General features: G+C 41.2%; 2 protein-coding genes across 7 annotated transcripts in view; both read right to left on the bottom strand.

Annotated features, from left to right (window-relative positions):
* Positions 1–151: 151 nt before the first annotated feature.
* On the bottom strand, positions 152–10,018 carry lgals9 (VHSV-induced protein-9). Of its 2 annotated transcripts, NM_001124608.1 has the most exon segments (11): positions 159–609; positions 795–951; positions 1,714–1,802; positions 1,914–1,964; positions 2,154–2,180; positions 2,365–2,442; positions 2,634–2,675; positions 3,307–3,432; positions 8,278–8,485; positions 8,793–8,881; positions 9,588–9,638. In NM_001124608.1, coding segments are annotated over 11 exon segments (1,044 nt in total). In that variant the 5' UTR covers positions 9,618–9,638; the 3' UTR covers positions 159–462.
* A 648-nt stretch (positions 10,019–10,666) lies between these two features.
* LOC110537250 (kinase suppressor of Ras 1) overlaps positions 10,667–16,625 on the bottom strand; it is a 39,144-nt gene continuing 33,185 nt past the window's right edge. For 2 of the 5 annotated variants that reach the window (XM_021623144.2, XM_021623145.2), the window contains 5 exons: positions 14,508–14,641; positions 14,285–14,416; positions 14,016–14,151; positions 13,635–13,768; positions 10,667–12,053 (listed from right to left, as the gene is read on the bottom strand). In XM_021623144.2, coding sequence (XP_021478819.1) covers positions 11,885–12,053; positions 13,635–13,768; positions 14,016–14,151; positions 14,285–14,416; positions 14,508–14,641 — 705 coding nt within the window. In that variant the 3' untranslated portion in view covers positions 10,667–11,884. Of the gene's footprint in view, positions 12,463–13,191; positions 13,201–13,634; positions 13,769–14,015; positions 14,152–14,284; positions 14,417–14,507; positions 14,642–16,625 lie in introns of all 5 variants that reach the window. The other 3 variants (XM_021623146.2, XM_021623147.2, XM_036937259.1) reach the window with 3 other exon arrangements.

Below are 16,625 nucleotides of genomic sequence, written 5' to 3'. Positions count from 1 at the left end.
TCATGTCATCAGTATTTACTTGGTGAAAATCCTTAGAATTTTTTAATATAAAATCTGAACCTTCCCACTACAATCTAAAACAGGGCCAAGTTATTAATTTTACCAGAACCTCTCTGCCCCCTAGCGGTGATGTAGAATTATGACAACATCTTAGTTCCAATATATTGCTGTTTATTTGCTGTGGAAACATTGTTGTGACAGAGAGCACAGACATACAGTAGGCATCATGTGGGCTGTTTGGAATATGATCAATAGAAGACAATATTTCCTATAATTGTTTATGGAAGAGAGAAATTTAAAACATCTCGCCATCAGCAACACAGTAAAATGCCACAGTTTTTCAATACAGAAAATGGCCACACACAGACACATAAGACATGATTCCTCACACATAATGAAAGATAATGCACTGACTGATCAGACCCTACTATCGCTGAACTTTGACCTCAGTGTGTTTGTAACTCAGACCAGCACAGCGGACAGGCTCACGTCCCCCTCCACCTCCAGAATATCAATCTGCTGGAAAAGGAAGTGGCGGTGGTTGTAGCTGAACATCAGGGCTCCATTCACCATCACCCTGTAGCATTGGGTATCACACATGATGATCACCTGAAACACGGGGCCTGACATGAGTGCTGAGCTCATCCAAGGGAAAGCATACGATATCATTGAACTAAAACACATTCAGATGCATTTCAGCTGAAATTGTTGTCAATGCACAACGCAAATATCTGTTAAAATATATTTACTTGTTCCATCCTACAGTATGCAGTTAGCTATAATGGAGTTTATACCGTAAAAGGTTGGCCTCTGTAGAAGGGCATGCCACCTGTCCTTTCCTCTGGACCCCACTGTTCCTTCAGGAGACTGTTACGAACTACAACGTTCTCATTGAACCTGGGGTTGAAGTGGAACGCCACCCCCGAGTTGAAACGCAGGTTGATACAGAACCTGCGAACCATAATCATGGTTATAAGACTTGACCAGGAATGTCAGGTTAGATTACACATTAAACTAATGCTCTGTGGTAGATGGTGGAAAAGGTGTACAGAGGTAACCAGTTTATAATATCAATAAGGCACCTCTGGGTTTGTGGTATACGGCTAATATACCACGGCTAAGGGCTGTGTCCAGGCACTCCATGTTGCGTCGTGCATAAGAACAGCCCTATATTGGCCATATACCACACCTACTTGGGTCTTGCTTAAATATACCACGGCTAAGGGCTGTTCTTATGCACGATACGAAGCAGAGTGCCTGGATACAGCCCTTAGCCATGGTATATTGGCCATATACCACAAACCCGAGGTGCCTTATTACTATTATAAACTGGGTACTAACATAAGCTAGAACAGTAAACAAGTATTTTTGCCTCAAACCTGTGGTATATTGTCTGATATAAACAAGGCTGAAATGCATTTTTTGCCAATCAGCATCCAGGACCCAAACAACCTGGCTCATAATACTGTATAGCTCTGTAATGTACTGCTTGCAGAGAGGGAAAACTTTTCTGGACTCTGCTGGTGAGTGTTACACAATCGTGAAATAAATTATTTGGAGTGTGAAAGGCTAATCAAACGAGGACCTTTTCCTTACTATTAATTTGTATTGTCTGTAATGTACAGGTATACAATTCATAGTACCAACTCTGACCCATAGCAGGTGAAGCAAATGCATTATGTAAGATGTGCTCAAATTGAGTAAGTTGCTTACTTATCAGCGTTGTGGTTGACCACACCCTGGATGGTGATGTTTCTGCCTGGGTAAAGTCCACCCGCCATTATGTTTTTATACGGCACAACCTGAGGACAAAGGATTAATCACCATGTCAACCCAATAATCTGTTTCGATACAGAAATTAATGTAATTATGCAGTCTGCAATTAGTCTGTAGTTTAAAGAAGGGGTGCTTACAAAGGACGGCTTGGGGGTGTATGGAGGCTGGGCAGTGTATGGAGGGGGTGCCTATAAAATAAACATTATGCATCACCACAGTCTCTACAAAAAAAAACACTTTAAGCTTGTCAGAACTTAATTTTCTTAACATTCATTTATATAGATAAAGATGTATCAAACTTTAATGCAATTCCTAATATTGGCCTCTATCTACACATTTTAAACCTTGAAAAGTTGATTCATTGGAATGCAACTGACCTGAAGAAATGCTGCAGCTGAGAAAGCCTACAAAACAGACAAACAGTTGTCAAATATATATCAATCTTAACAAGGAAAGCAAGCTAAATCTACCCTCAAAGCTAACGTTGATTGAATGGAATGAAATGCAGTCACCTTACTGAAACAACCACCACCAGAAAAATAGTTAAATACATTAAATGAGCTGTCAACCCAGCATGGTAGAATCTACCTGTGTGGCATTACACCATTGAGGAGGAGTTTTGGGGCCAGTTTTGCTTTGACGAGATCTATTTCGGTTTCGTTGACCCTGTAAATAAATTGTCCATCTTGGATTATGGCCTATGCTACTGTTTTGTGAAGCCAGATATGTAGTACTGGGTTTATTACTAATTATAAGTGTTTCCAGACCTTATTCTTGAAATAACTCCAAATATAATATGTTTTTAACTTGTATAACTAAGAATCCTGTTCATGAGTCTGTCATATAAGAATACTCACACTGTGTGGATGGCCAGGATATCCTGGTTGGGGAGGAGGTGACTGGAGAAAAGACAGGACATAACATTTCATTTCTATGTATAGGATATGAACAGACTCTCTTAGTCAGCACATGCAAGTCTGAATATTGATAATAACTTAATCTGTATAGCACGTTTCAATACAGGTACCAAAGTGCTTCACATCATAAAATAAAAGTACTAACAAAGAAATAAAGACTGGAGGAACGACAATGAAAAAAAGATAGCTAATTAAAATCAAACATTAAAAGATCTTTATATAAGTGTGTCTTCAACATGGATTTAAATAGAGGCACTGAATCTGCAAGCCTGATCTCCTCTAGCAGACCATCCAAAGTCTACATGGGCTTTATTTTTATTTTTTAAATTCATTATAAAATTATGAAAAATATGAATAGCATTCCACCCATGAGGCCACTAGGTCATTTGACTGCAGGAAAGGGAACTGGGGGAACTCCGTTTTTCTGGACGCCAAAAATATGTCTAAAACATCCTTTTACAATCATTACACCACCTGACCATGACCACTGCAACCACATTCCAGACAACTGATTAAGATGAGCAAATCTGTCCAGTTGCTTGCTCAAAGCTGATCCAACTGAACACGAAAATGAACTATATTCTCCCATGAGGAGGACCTGTCAGATACTCACGGTGACTGCAGGGTTGGAGAAGGCAATAGACTGGACTTCCACTCCCCCATCCACAGAGATGGTGTCCACTCTGGAGAACGAGAGCCGGTGCAGGTACTCCATGAAGAGGGCACCATTCACAATAATCTGGGATAAAACAGGATTTAGGAGAGACAAAAAATGATATATAATATATGCCATTTAGCAGACGCTTTTATCCAAAGCGACTTACAGTTGTGCATGCATACAGTACATTTTACATACAGTATGGGTGGCTCTAGTGGGAAACCAATGACACATGGAGGAAAAATAATAAATAAGTGAATAGTTATGATACTTTATGCTCTAGAGAAATGTAATAAATCCACAGTCAAAAAAACTGCTCTAGAGAAAATGTTCAATTCAATAGGAACGCTACGATTCCAACTGATGACTCCATGTCATATACCCTTATAAAAGATTGTATCATGAAGGAGAGGCAATGCATGTTCGAATTTCACCAAGTAGAAAGGGAAGAGGTAGAAAGGATGCTGTTGTCTCTTTCGGATAAGTCACCAAGGTACAGATAATCTTGACACCAAATTGCTTACGTACAGCTAACCAAATATCTACCCCAATCTCTCATATTTTTATTAAGTGCTTGATGTATGGGGTGTGTCCAGAAGTCTGGAAAGAGTCAAAGGTTATTCCACTACCTAAGGATAAAAAAATCTGGTCCTAATAGTCGTTCTATAAGCTTGCTGCCTGTGTTAAGTAAATTATTGCAAATGGTATCTGTACAAATCAAGGATTATTTCTCATGTAATGGTCTGATAACGGTTTTCCAGCATGCATACAAAGAAGGGCATTCTTTGTAGCCGTCTATTTACCACCACAATGCAAAGCTAGCACTAAGACCGCTCTCAACCAATTCTATAAGGTCATAAGCAAAGGAGAAAATGCTAACCCAGAAGCGGCTCTCCTAGTGGCCCCTTTCCTGCATTCAGACTTGAATGCAGGCAAACCTAAATCCGTTTTACCAAATTTTTACCAGCACGTCACATGTGCAACCAGGGGGGAAAAAATCCTAGACCACCTTTACTCCACACACAGAGATGCATACAAAGCTCTCCCCCGCCCTCAATTTGGCAAATCTGACCACGATTATATCCTCCTGATTCCCGCTTACAAGGAAAAACTAAAGCAGGTAGTACCAGTGACTCGCGCAATACAGAACTGGTCAGATGACGCGGATGCTACACTACAGGACTGTTTTGCTAGCACAGACTGGAATATGTTCTGGGATTCATCCAATGGCATTGAGGAATACACCACCTCAGTCATCAGCTTCATCAAGAAGTCAATCGATGATGTCGTCCCCACAGCGACTGTACGTACATATCCCAACCAGAAGCCATGGATTACAAGCAACATCTGCATTGAGCTAAAGGCTAGAGCTGCCGCTTTCAAGGAGCGGGAGACTAATCCAGACGCTTATAAGAAATCCTCAGATGCTTTAAAGCATCAATACAGGATTAAGATTGAATCCTACTACACCGACTCTGACGCTCAAGCTGGGCAAAACTGATTAGCAGGACGTGTACTCAAAGCATGCGCGGACCAACTGTCAAGTGTCTTCACTGACATTTTCAACCTCTCCCTGACCGAGTCTGTAATACCTACAGTCGTGGCCAAAAGTTTTGAGAATGACACAAATAATAATTTTCACAAAGTCTGCTGCCTCAGTTTGTATGATGGCAATTTGCATATACTCCAGAATGTTATGAAGAGTGATCAGATGATTTGCATTTAATTGCAAAGTCCCTCTTCGTCATGCAAGTGAACTGAATCCCCCCCAAAAATTCCACTGTATTTCAGCCCTGCCACAAAAGGACCAGCTGACATGATGTCAGTGATTCTCTCATTAACACAGGTTTTGATGAGGACAAGGCTGGAGATCACTCTGTCATGCTGATTGAGTTTGAATAACAGACTGGAAGCTTCAAAAGGAGGGTGGTGCTTGGAATCATTGTTCTTCTTCTGTCAAACTTGGTTAACTGCCAGGAAACACGTGCCGTCATCATTGCTTTAAACAAAAAGGGCTTCACCGGCAAGGATATTGCTGCCAGTAAGATTGCACCTAAATCAACCATTTATCGGATTATCAAGAAATTCAAGGAGAGCAGTTCAATTGTTGTGAAGAAAGCTTCAGGGCGGCCAAGAAAGTCCAGCAAGCTCCAGGACCGTCTCCTAAAGTTGATTCAGCTGCGGGATCGGGGCACCACCAGTACAGAGCTTGCTCAGGAATGGCAGCAGGCAGGTGTGAGTGCATCTGCACGCACAGTGAGGGGAAGACTTTTGGAGGATGGCCTGGTGTCCAGAAGGGCAGGAAGGAAGCCACTTCTCTCCAGGAAAAACATCAGGGACAGACTGATATTCTGCAAAAGGTACAGGGATTGGACTGCTGAGGACTGGGGTAAAGTCATTTTCTCTGATGAATCCCCTTTCCGATTGTTTGGGGCATCCGGAAAAAAGCTTGTCTGGAGAAGACGATGTGAGCGCTACCATCAGTCCTGTGTCATGCCAACAGTAAAGCATCCTGACATCATTCATGTGTGGGGTTGCTTCTCAGTCAAGGGAGTGGGCTCACTCACAATTTTGCCTAAGAACACTGCCATGAATAAAGAATGGTACCAATACATCCTCCCAACCATCTAGGAACAGTTTGGTGACCAACAATGCCTTTTCCAGCATGATGGAGCACCTTGCCATAAGGCAAAAGTGATAACTAAGTGGCTCGGGATCAAAAAACATAGACATTTTGAGTCCATGGCCAGGTAAATCCCCAGACCTTAATCCCATTGAGAACTTGTTGTCAATCCTCAAGACAAGGGTGGACAAACAAAAACCCACAAATTCTGACAAACTCCAAGCATTGATTATGCAAGAATGGGCTGCCATCAGTCGGGATGTGGCCCGGAAGTTAATTGACAGCATGCCAGGGCGGATTGCAGAGGTCTTGAAAAAGACTGCAAATATTGACTCTTTGCATCAACTTCATGTAATTGTCAAGATAAGCCTTTGAAACATGAAACCTATATAATAGGCGGTGTCAGAGGAAAGCCCATAAAATTGTCAGAGACTCCAGTCACCCAAGTTATAGACTGTTTTCTCTGCTACCGCACGGCAAGTGGTACAGGAGCGCCAAGTCTAGGAACAAAAGGCTCCTCAACAGCTTCTACCCCCAAACCATAAGACGGCTGAACAATTCTTAAAAATCACCACTGGACAATTTACATTGACCCCCCCTGTACACTGCTGCTACTCACTGCTTGTTTGTTACCTATGCATAGTCACTTTGCCCCCACCTACATGTACAGATTACCTCAACTAGCCCCTGTACCCCTGCAAACTGACTCGGTAACGGTTCCCCCTGTATATAGCCTCGTTATTCTTATTGTGCTACATTCTATTATTACTTTTTATTTTAGCCTACTTGGTAAATATTTTTCTTCTTCTTGAACTGCACTGTTGGTTAAGGGCTTGTAGTAAGCATTTCACGGTAAAGTCTACACTTGCTGTATTTGGTGCATGTGGCAAATAAAGTTTCATTTTATTTCATTCTACGGGTACGGCCTTAGCAAAAATGACAGATGATTGGTTAAAGAATATGGATGACAGGAAGTTAGTTGGTGCAGTGTTGCTAGATTTCAGTGCTGCTTTTGCTGTAATTGATCATGAACTGTTACTAGCTAAACACAAATGTTATGGTTTTAAGTTTGCAGCTCTATCGTAGATGGAAAGATATCTATCCATGAGATGGCAAAAAGTGTTATTTAATGGTAGCCTTTCAAACACTAAAGATAAACACTGTGGTGTTCCTCAAGGACGCTGTCTAGGCCCCCTTATCTACTCTATCTTTACTAATGATTTATCTTCGGTGATGAACAAAGCAAGAGTGGTAATGTATGCTGATGACTCTACAATGTATAGCACAGCATCAGAATGTAATGAGCTAACAGATGTACTGAGTTCTGAACTAAGAATGGGTTGATATGTACAAATTGGTGTTGAATGTTTCTAAAACTAAGTGTATTGTATTTGTTTCAAGATATATGCTTGCTGATGATCCCCAATTGAATTTGTCGATGAATAGAACGCAAGTGAGAAAAAAAAAACTACAGGCATGACGTCTGTAGTTTTTTTTTTCTCACTTGCGTTCTATTCATCGACAAATTCAATTGGGGATCATCAGCAAGCATATATCTTGAAACAAATACAATACACTTAGTTTTAGAAACATTCAACACATTCAACACCAACTCATGTTGGACGCAGGTTTATCATGGTCAGAACACATAGATTATATTGTTATTACGGGTAGGGGAATTGCTGTTACTAGAACATGTTCAGAGTATGTAACATCTAGCACTCTGAATCAGGTCAATCCCTGGTCCTATCACACTTAGAGTACTGTCCAGTTATATGGGCAATCCCTGGTCCTAACACACAATACCTGGTCCTATCACACGCAAAGAAAGATATAAAAAAAGCTCAAAATGGCTCAAAACAGGGCTGCCAGATTAGCTCTTCATTGCTCTATCAGTATGAATATTATTGAAACGCATCAGAATCTGTGATAGACCATATGACTGGACAGGAAATAGAAAGCATCACCTGAATGTTTAATGTGTTTCCTGTCAGATATTTTAATTGTCTGTATTGTCTACTTGTTAAATGTTTGTAAAGTCTTAATTTGTCATTGTTTGTAATGTCTTATTAATTGGTGTTGGACCCCAGGGAGATTAGCTAACATTACGGCGTTAGGTAATGGGGATCCAAATAAAAATGTACAATTTCACAAATAAGTCCACAGTCAAAAGACTTCTCTAGAGATTAGGTTCATTCAATAAGTCAAGAGTAAAAAAAACTGTTCTAGAGATAAGGTTAATTCAATAAGTCCACATTCAAAAAATGTTGTAGCCTAAGCATCAGCAATAAAAATCTCCTGACCGAATATGAATCTTTGTTGACCAGGAACATGAGGGTAAAGTTGGCCCCCCGGGTCATGGGTGCAAAGTATTCACGCTCCTCTGAACCCCACTTGGAGTGCTGCATGGTGTTGCAGATCACAACGTCTAGGAAGCTGTCATATCGGGGGTTGAAGTGGAGGGCTATGTCAGGATTTCCTCTTGAGCCACATTGCAAATTCACATGAAACCTATACGGACAAAAGGAAGGGGCATATTATATTTTGATGTACAATTATGGCCTACACAATCATGTTCTGTCCTGTGTGGCTCAGTTGGTAGTACATGCAACACCAGGGTAGTGGGTTCGATTCCCATGGGGGACTAGTATGAAAAAAATATGAAGATGTATGCACTCACTACTGTAAGTTGCTCTGGATAAGAGAGTCTGCTAAAATGTAAACGTTGCATTCAATGATTAGGTTAAACAAGATCCCTTCTGTGCTTATAGTGAGTGACAAGACTGTGCTAAAGTAGTGTGTCTCTAGGTAGCTCTACCTCTGGGCTCCTGGCAGGACTCTCCCTGTCACAGTGATGGTCTTCCCCTCATGCAGAGCTCCCTGGATACAGCCAGTGAACGGCACTCTCTAGGGACACAGAGCACAAAACAACATGTGACCAGGGCTGGGTAGCTAGTCTTGTTCACCATCTGTTAAGAGCCAGGCAAGCTAGGGACATGGCAAATAGAGACTTTGAAACGTTAAGCACATCAAGCATTTTCTAATAACAATCTAAAAGGTTATGGTTTCCTTTCTTCTTTTCTTTCCTAGTTAAAAAATCCTTTAGGATTAATTTCCAATAGAATCCTATCGGATTTTGTGACACCTCTATCAGAATCCTATCTGAATCCTATTGGACTATTTTTTCCTATTGGAAACGTCGAAAATAATCCTATTGGATCATATAAAACTCTCGCAACCCTATAGGATTTTGTGTTATCTCTATCAGAATCCTATTGGACAACTGTTTTTCCTACAGGAAACTCTAGCAGGATTTTGTCACCACAATAATTTGTTGTAATTTGTTCCAGTACAATACAACAACATTAATTACAACATTTTGGTTGATTGGAAACAACAGTTCTCTATATTCATTTCGGTTTTAATCACCACAATATGGGAGTGATTCAAAGCTGAAAGTTCATTTGCAGTATGACCACCATACAATACACTTTTTTCAAAAGAAAATGGAAAAATTACACCAAAAATATGTAACAAAATGACACCAGAACATCACATATAACGGGGCCTGATGAAATAAATGATGTGAATAATATCAAAGTAGAATTCTTACCGGATTGAAGAAGGGTTGCTGAAAAGTCATGCTTCAATGTTGCTCTGATCTGTCTGTTCAAAGCAGCACGTAGACGTGATGTGGTTCTCTTCAGTAAAGCTGCAATGTCACCTTTTGGGCGACCCCACCAAATTCACATAGAAATGTAATTTATAGATCTGTCTCTCTAATTGAAAGCAAGTCTAAGAAGCGGTAGATCTGTTATAGTTATATGCTTCCTGTTTTTGTGTATTTTACCAGCTTCAAACTGCTGAAAATACAATATTTTTGGCTACAGAAAATATATTTCACAGGGATGGTACAATGATTCTCTACACTAGCCTTGCCTTCTTTGTCAATAAACTGGAATTAGGCAAACTATTAGAATAGCAAATAGGAAATGGCGGAGCGATTTCTCCACAGTGCACCGTAAGTTTCGTTTCTCATAAATGCCTCCCTCCACACACAATCTGTGACTCTTAGATAAGAGAGCAACGAAAATGTAGCACACATTTTACACCAAGTGGCCTATGACTTCGCTGACTGATCACCATTAACCTACCATGTTTAAATGGTTTAGTTTTCTTGTGTCCATTAATTTATTACTTTCACTAAGTCACTAGCATCAGCGGTATTTTGTAGTGAATAGTAAAGGAAATTAAACAGCATACATGGCTATCCAAGTGCCTCTCACTGGGTGTTACCTCATCATACCGATTACATTTAGATCTAATTTTGCATGTGCCCTCAAACATACAGTATATCTATGGTGTCTGTTATTTATAATAATAATAATGTATTCTCTATACTATTTAAACATAAACAATGAGAGCCTTGATGAATTGGGAAGTGGCTACATAAACTAAACCACGAATACACACCAAATAAAAAGTCATTTGAATGAAACATACTACACTAGTGTGCAGATAAGTGAATCAGTAGATATGAGTTTTTATGGCCTAATGTCCTTACTCCATCATATCTTGTGTTAATGATTACCATATCACACCAAGGGCACAGATCAAGTTACCAGTGATACCACAGAGAAAGGGAGTAGTTCTAAATATATTTGGTGAAAACTAACCGTAAATATAACTGTCCATAGCATAACTAAAATACTTTATTAAATTCAGCTCAAACATACATTTTCACATGACAAGCTTCATTTTATTTTCTTTCAATGATGAAAACAGAAACTGTGTTTACAGAATGGTAGCCACATGCAATACAAAAATATGAATTTTTACATGACATAAAAAACATTCAAAAAAAATGTACAGTATTTTTACAGTATTTTGTACATGAAAAAATATAAAGATATATACATCTGTAATAGGGGGGGCAGTACCTATTTAAAAATGCAATGATGTATAGTACATATAAAATGTTTGTACAAATATTACAATAATTGTGTTAATTAGCTGTACATTAAATAATGTATATACATGTCTATCTTAGATAGCACTGATATCGTCAATAACATTTACTGCAGTCTTTCACTAAATCAACCCTGCATGTTCCAATACAATACACTCACTCGCACATACACTCACAAACAAACACAAATACAGGCACACCAACTGAGGCAAGCAATCACAAACATAATACACACAAGCACGCACAAAAGGTCATGTTTAAGGAGTAAATTATCGGATACTTTTGCGCCAGGCAAAACTTGTTCTATTATTTTTGCACTGTAAATGACTCTACTAAACTACTTGAATGGTCTACCTCTACACCACTCACAGGCTGATAGAAGGCATCTCTTTCTTCTCCGTGGCGCCCTCTTATGCCTTTTAATAATCAGGGCACTCACTTCATCATCACATACCTTCAGTCATAAATAACCAACATAATTCCATTTCCATTGGGTAGTGAGATGATGAGAGGAAGGTCCCATTGCATGCTGACACCTGTGAACTGTCAACATATTCATTCGTCATTCATGCACTGAGCCGTTTTCAAATGTATGGTTTCATCAGATTCTACTCAAACAAGCAACATGGAGACAAGAGTCAATTAAATCATGCTCTCCCAACTCCTGAGACCTTTGTGCTTTCAAATTTCATGGAACAAAATAAGAAACACTACACAAATGATTACTTTAAATAGGAACCAACAACCAAAGGTGATAGTTTGTTTCTTATAGTTTTTTCTCCTGTTGAAATAATGTGTACAGGTAGCGAGCGAGTGACCAGAAGGCAGACATGGGCCAGCACAATGACAGTGTCACAGCGTATGCCATCAAATAACTGCAGAGAGCTGAGGGGTAAGAATCAAGAGGCAGTTGGATTACATCACTCAAGCAGCCTGAAGCATCAAGACCACAATGAGAAAAGAGGAGGGAGTGAATGCAGAGGTACATTTGTGATAGGAGTTAAAACCATTGTTTTGGCCCACGGAGTGTTTCTGGGCCGCGTCGTCTGGGAGCCCCCAGCAGGAAGAACCACATCACAGCAGCACAGAGAGGAGAGAGAGCAGGGCAGGCTGCAGACGGAGCAGAACACAGCAGAGCAGCCGTCAGCCACAGGCCACAGCACACCAGTCAGTCTTATCACAGACACCATAAACCAGTTAGTCACAAGTCTCAGATAGTCCAAAAAGCAAAAAATAAATAAAATAAAAATGAAGGCAAGAAGTTTTGAGATGAAGGAAGGAAAGTTGAGGGGAGGTAGCGAAGCACTACCTCAGTCCAGCACCCTTCACTCCCATACAAACAAACACTACAGTTTAATAGACATGGAAGATCAGGCTGTGGGTTAGTGGAAGCAGTGTCTCTATCAGGCAGAGTCAATGTTTTGATCAATCCTAAGAGTCAAGGATTTCAGGAGCATGCAAGGCAGACCCAGGCTTTGTTTGTTTTGCATTGCTTATATTTCATAGTGACGGCTACAACCTATATTAGGAAGACAGAAAACACAAAGAGAGAGAGAGAACAAAGGAAAACATGGGAGGTTAGAGACTGTTGGTGAAACTATGCTAACAGGTGTAACATTAAGAGAGAATAAGACCGGTGCAGTAGAGTAGACAGGTAAATACTTCAACATGAAACAAGGGTCCAGATTTCTGTATCGCAGAAAACTCAGATGAGCTTTCTCACAGAAAGCTTTTTCTGGATTCACAAGCCCATGCAAAGTGTCCCAACAGACCATGGCAAACACCATGCAAGCTGGTAAGTGCTTCTCTTCCCATTCAAGCTCTGGCATGCTATGCAGGCAGACTTTGTTGGGGCATCTGTGGTATCATTCCTGATAGTGTTAGAAGAGGCCAGCGTGTGTTTGAATACAAACAGAAGACCAGTAGCCAAGTCAGTTCCACTAGCAGAGAGTTGTTGAACTGATGGTGGCTGTTACTGGACAACAGGTTCATGTGAGAGAAGACTCCACCCATGGGCCTTTGAGTGACAGACATGCAGTATGTAGTGAATGAGGAAGTTACAGAGAACGAGCAGGAGAGAGATGGTAGGAGAGGTGGAGAGAAATCTGGACCAGGTACTGTATATCAAACATATGAGAAGAGGAGAGGGGTGTGGGGATGTAGGGGTACAGAGCAGGTCAGGCAATAAATAGTCCAGAAAAAGGTGGGACAAAACAATGCTTTAAACACAAAAGTGCATTCAACTCACAGTCACATCCTGGGGGAGATAGAGTTTGGAAAGCAGAAGATAAAACAAAGAACATTCCCTTAGCATCACATATGGTTCATTTCTAAATGATAAACGATTCACCATTAGAAATCACCGTCACTCATATTAAAGGGGTCAATGTATTTGCAGTGGACCATCAGATGCTAATGTGACTCATGAATATTATGAACATAAACTACTACCAAGAGTCTACTCAGGCATACCCTGCCTGGTACCCATTAGTTTTACATCAGTGGGCCTAATACCTCACAGCAATCTGGGGGTCATCCTTTACAAGCCTTCAGTTGAACATAAGTCTTTTTATACATAAGTCCATTCCAGACGAGTCAGAGCCAAGTCAGGGGTCAGAGTGCATCTCAGGGCAGGCAGGACATATACTCCTCCCATGCTTCTACCTCTACCTCCACCTCTAGGATACGTACTCTGCAGACTTCCAGAAGTGTCCAGGGTGGGACAGTCTCCGGTTGAGTTTGGGCAGCTTCTCCAGCATGTCAGCCAGCTGGGTGAAGGTGGGCCGCTCCCTCAGGTCATAGGCCCAGCAGGCAGACAGGATCTCCTGCACACACATACACAGGAGCTATTAATGTCTTTAGTTTGTGCCAACACAATGCAGAGATTTATCCTGTCCTCAGCTTTAATGTCTCCTCTATTCTAACAAGGTCATCCCGTAAAAACATAGCATTCGCCTAGAAAATATCTTCACCTGCACCACGAGGATAAATTTTTTTTAATGTGCATAGATCTCTGCATGATTCCACCACAATGTGATCTGGCACACAGAGGTGCTTCACCCCTCCACTCACCGTGACCTCCTTTCCCAGGCTGATCTCTGCCAGGACCTTCTTGATGCCCTCACCACTCCCCACCTGCCAGATGGTAGCCTCCACAGGCTGGTTGGTGATAGGCCAGTCCCTGGCTTGGAGCTCGTACCAAATGGTGCTAAAAGGGGGCAACCAGCAATATGGTCATTCCCCAGAGCCAGTTAACTGTAAACTCATGCAGTCTCAGAGAGAAAAAACATTGTGCTACCAATGATAAAGAAAAGGTACTTCAGAATGTGCTAAGATCGTACCCAAAGGCGTAGACGTCTGCAGCGTTGGAGAAGGGCAGGCGGTCCTCATTGTTTCCAGGGCTCATCCTGCGTACGATTTCTGGCGCCAGGTAACAGATCCAGCCATGTGGAAGCTTCAGCTCATTGTCTCGCCTGTGAAGCATGACACACACACACACAGTCACCCACTGAGCATCTACCAGCTGAGACGATAGCTGTAGGAACCAATATGCAGAGTCCTTACCTCCCCTCCTGAACCACTCCAGAGATTCCAAACAGACCAAAGTCTGTAATAATCACTTTATTGGTGTCATGAAAGACGTTCTTCGACTTCAAGTCCTTGTGGACAATGCCTTTGGCATGCAGATAGCCCATTCCCTGTGTAGATTGAAGGATGTAAATAAGGACATAGAGTAAATATACATTACATATTTATACTGAACAAAAATATAAACGCAACATGTAAAGTGTTGGTTAAATGTTTCATGAGCTGAAATAAAAGATCCCAGGAATGTTCCATACACACAAAAATATTAGTTCTCTCAAATGTTGTGCACAAATGAGTTTACATCCCTGTTAGTGAGCATTTCTCCCTTGCCAAGATAATCCATCCACCTGACAGGTGTGGCATATCAAGAAGATGATTAAACAGCATGATCATTACACAGGTGCTGGGGACAACAAAAGGCCACTAAAATGTGCAGTTTTGTCATTACAAAATGCCACAGATGTCTCAAGTTTTGAGGGAGCACGCAATTGGCATACTGATTGCAGGAATGTACACCAGAGCTGTTGCCAGAGACTTGAATGTTAATTTCTCTACCATAAGCCGCCTCCAACGTCGTTTTAGAGAATTTGGCAGTAGGTCCAACCGGCTTCACAACCACAAACCATGTGTAACCATGCCAGCCCAGGACCTCCACATTCGGCTTCTTCACCTGCTGGATCGTCTGAGACCAGCCACCTGGACAGCTGATGAAACTGTGGGTTTGTACAACCAACAAATTTCGGCACAAACTGTCAGAAATCGTCTCAGGGAAGCTCCACTGCGTGCTCGTCGTCCTCACCAGGGTCTTGACCTGACTGCAGTTCGCCATCGTAAACGACTTCAGTGGGAAAATGCTCACCTTTGATGGCCACTGGCATGCTGGAGAAGTGTACTCTTCACAGATGAATCCCTGTTTCAACTTGTTGGAATCGGCTAAACTTTGAACATTGAGATATTAAACGAATGAAAGGAAATGAAAGAGACTGGGTTATGTTAGAAGTTAATGGTTCCCAGAAGAAAGAAGAAGTCTTTGGAATGTGTTTGATGGAGGAGAGGAGAGCGATGTGTTGATACAGGGGAGACAGATGGACATCTGTGTATTAGATGAAAGAGGGTCTGAGGTCAGGAGGTGAGGACAGATTCTCTTAAGAGAGTAATAAATGTTTGGAATCCTGTTACCCTCTTTATTAACTTCCCGTAGAGCCATAAAATGTAAGGATTGGTAGGATTGGTAGTCTTAAGTAGGATGCATATAAACTGTGAAGTCTGAAATCTTTTGCTGTCTGATTTCAGCTGTACAGAACCTTTGGGGAAGATTAAACTTGGTTAAAGCTTCTCTAGTGTCTGTGAGTTATTTACTCTGAAAAATAAGAACCTAACAAACTGTACCAGCAGATGGCAGACAGCGTGTATGGCGTAGTGTTGGTTTGCTTATGTCAATGTTGTAAACAGAGTGCCCCATGGTGGGCAGACATTAGCTATGGACAACATACACAATTGCATTTTATCGATGGCAATTTGAATGCACAGAGATACCGTGACGAGATCCTGAGGCCCATTGTCGTGCCATTCATCCACCGCCATCACCTCATGTTTCAGCATGATAATGCACGGCCCCATATCGCAAGGATCTGTACACAATTCCTGGAAGCTGAAAATGTCCCAGTTCTTTCATGGCCTGCATACTCACCAGACATGTCACCCATTGAGCACGTGTGGGATGCTCTGGATCGACTTTACGACAGCGTGTTTCAGTTCCCGCAAATATCTAGCAACCTCGCACAGCCATTGAAAAGGAGTGGACAACATTCTACAGGCCACAATCAACAGCCTGATCAACTCTATGCGAAGGACATGTCGCGTTGCATGAAGCAAATGGTGGTCACACCAGATACTGACAGGTTTTCTGATCCACACCCCTACTTTTTTTTAAAGATATCTGTGACCAACAGATGCATATCTGTATTATCAGTCATGTGAAATCCATAGATTAGGGCCTAATTAATTTATTTCAATAGACTGATTTCCTTAAATGAACTGTAACTCATTGAAATTGTTGCATGTTGCATTTCTTTTGTTGGTTAGTGTGTGTGT

This window comes from Oncorhynchus mykiss, chromosome 12, assembly GCF_013265735.2.
Source record: "Oncorhynchus mykiss isolate Arlee chromosome 12, USDA_OmykA_1.1, whole genome shotgun sequence".
Taxonomy (NCBI): domain Eukaryota; kingdom Metazoa; phylum Chordata; class Actinopteri; order Salmoniformes; family Salmonidae; genus Oncorhynchus; species Oncorhynchus mykiss.
The sequence above is the reverse complement of the archived record's forward strand: the minus strand, read 5'-3'. Positions and strand labels throughout refer to the sequence as shown.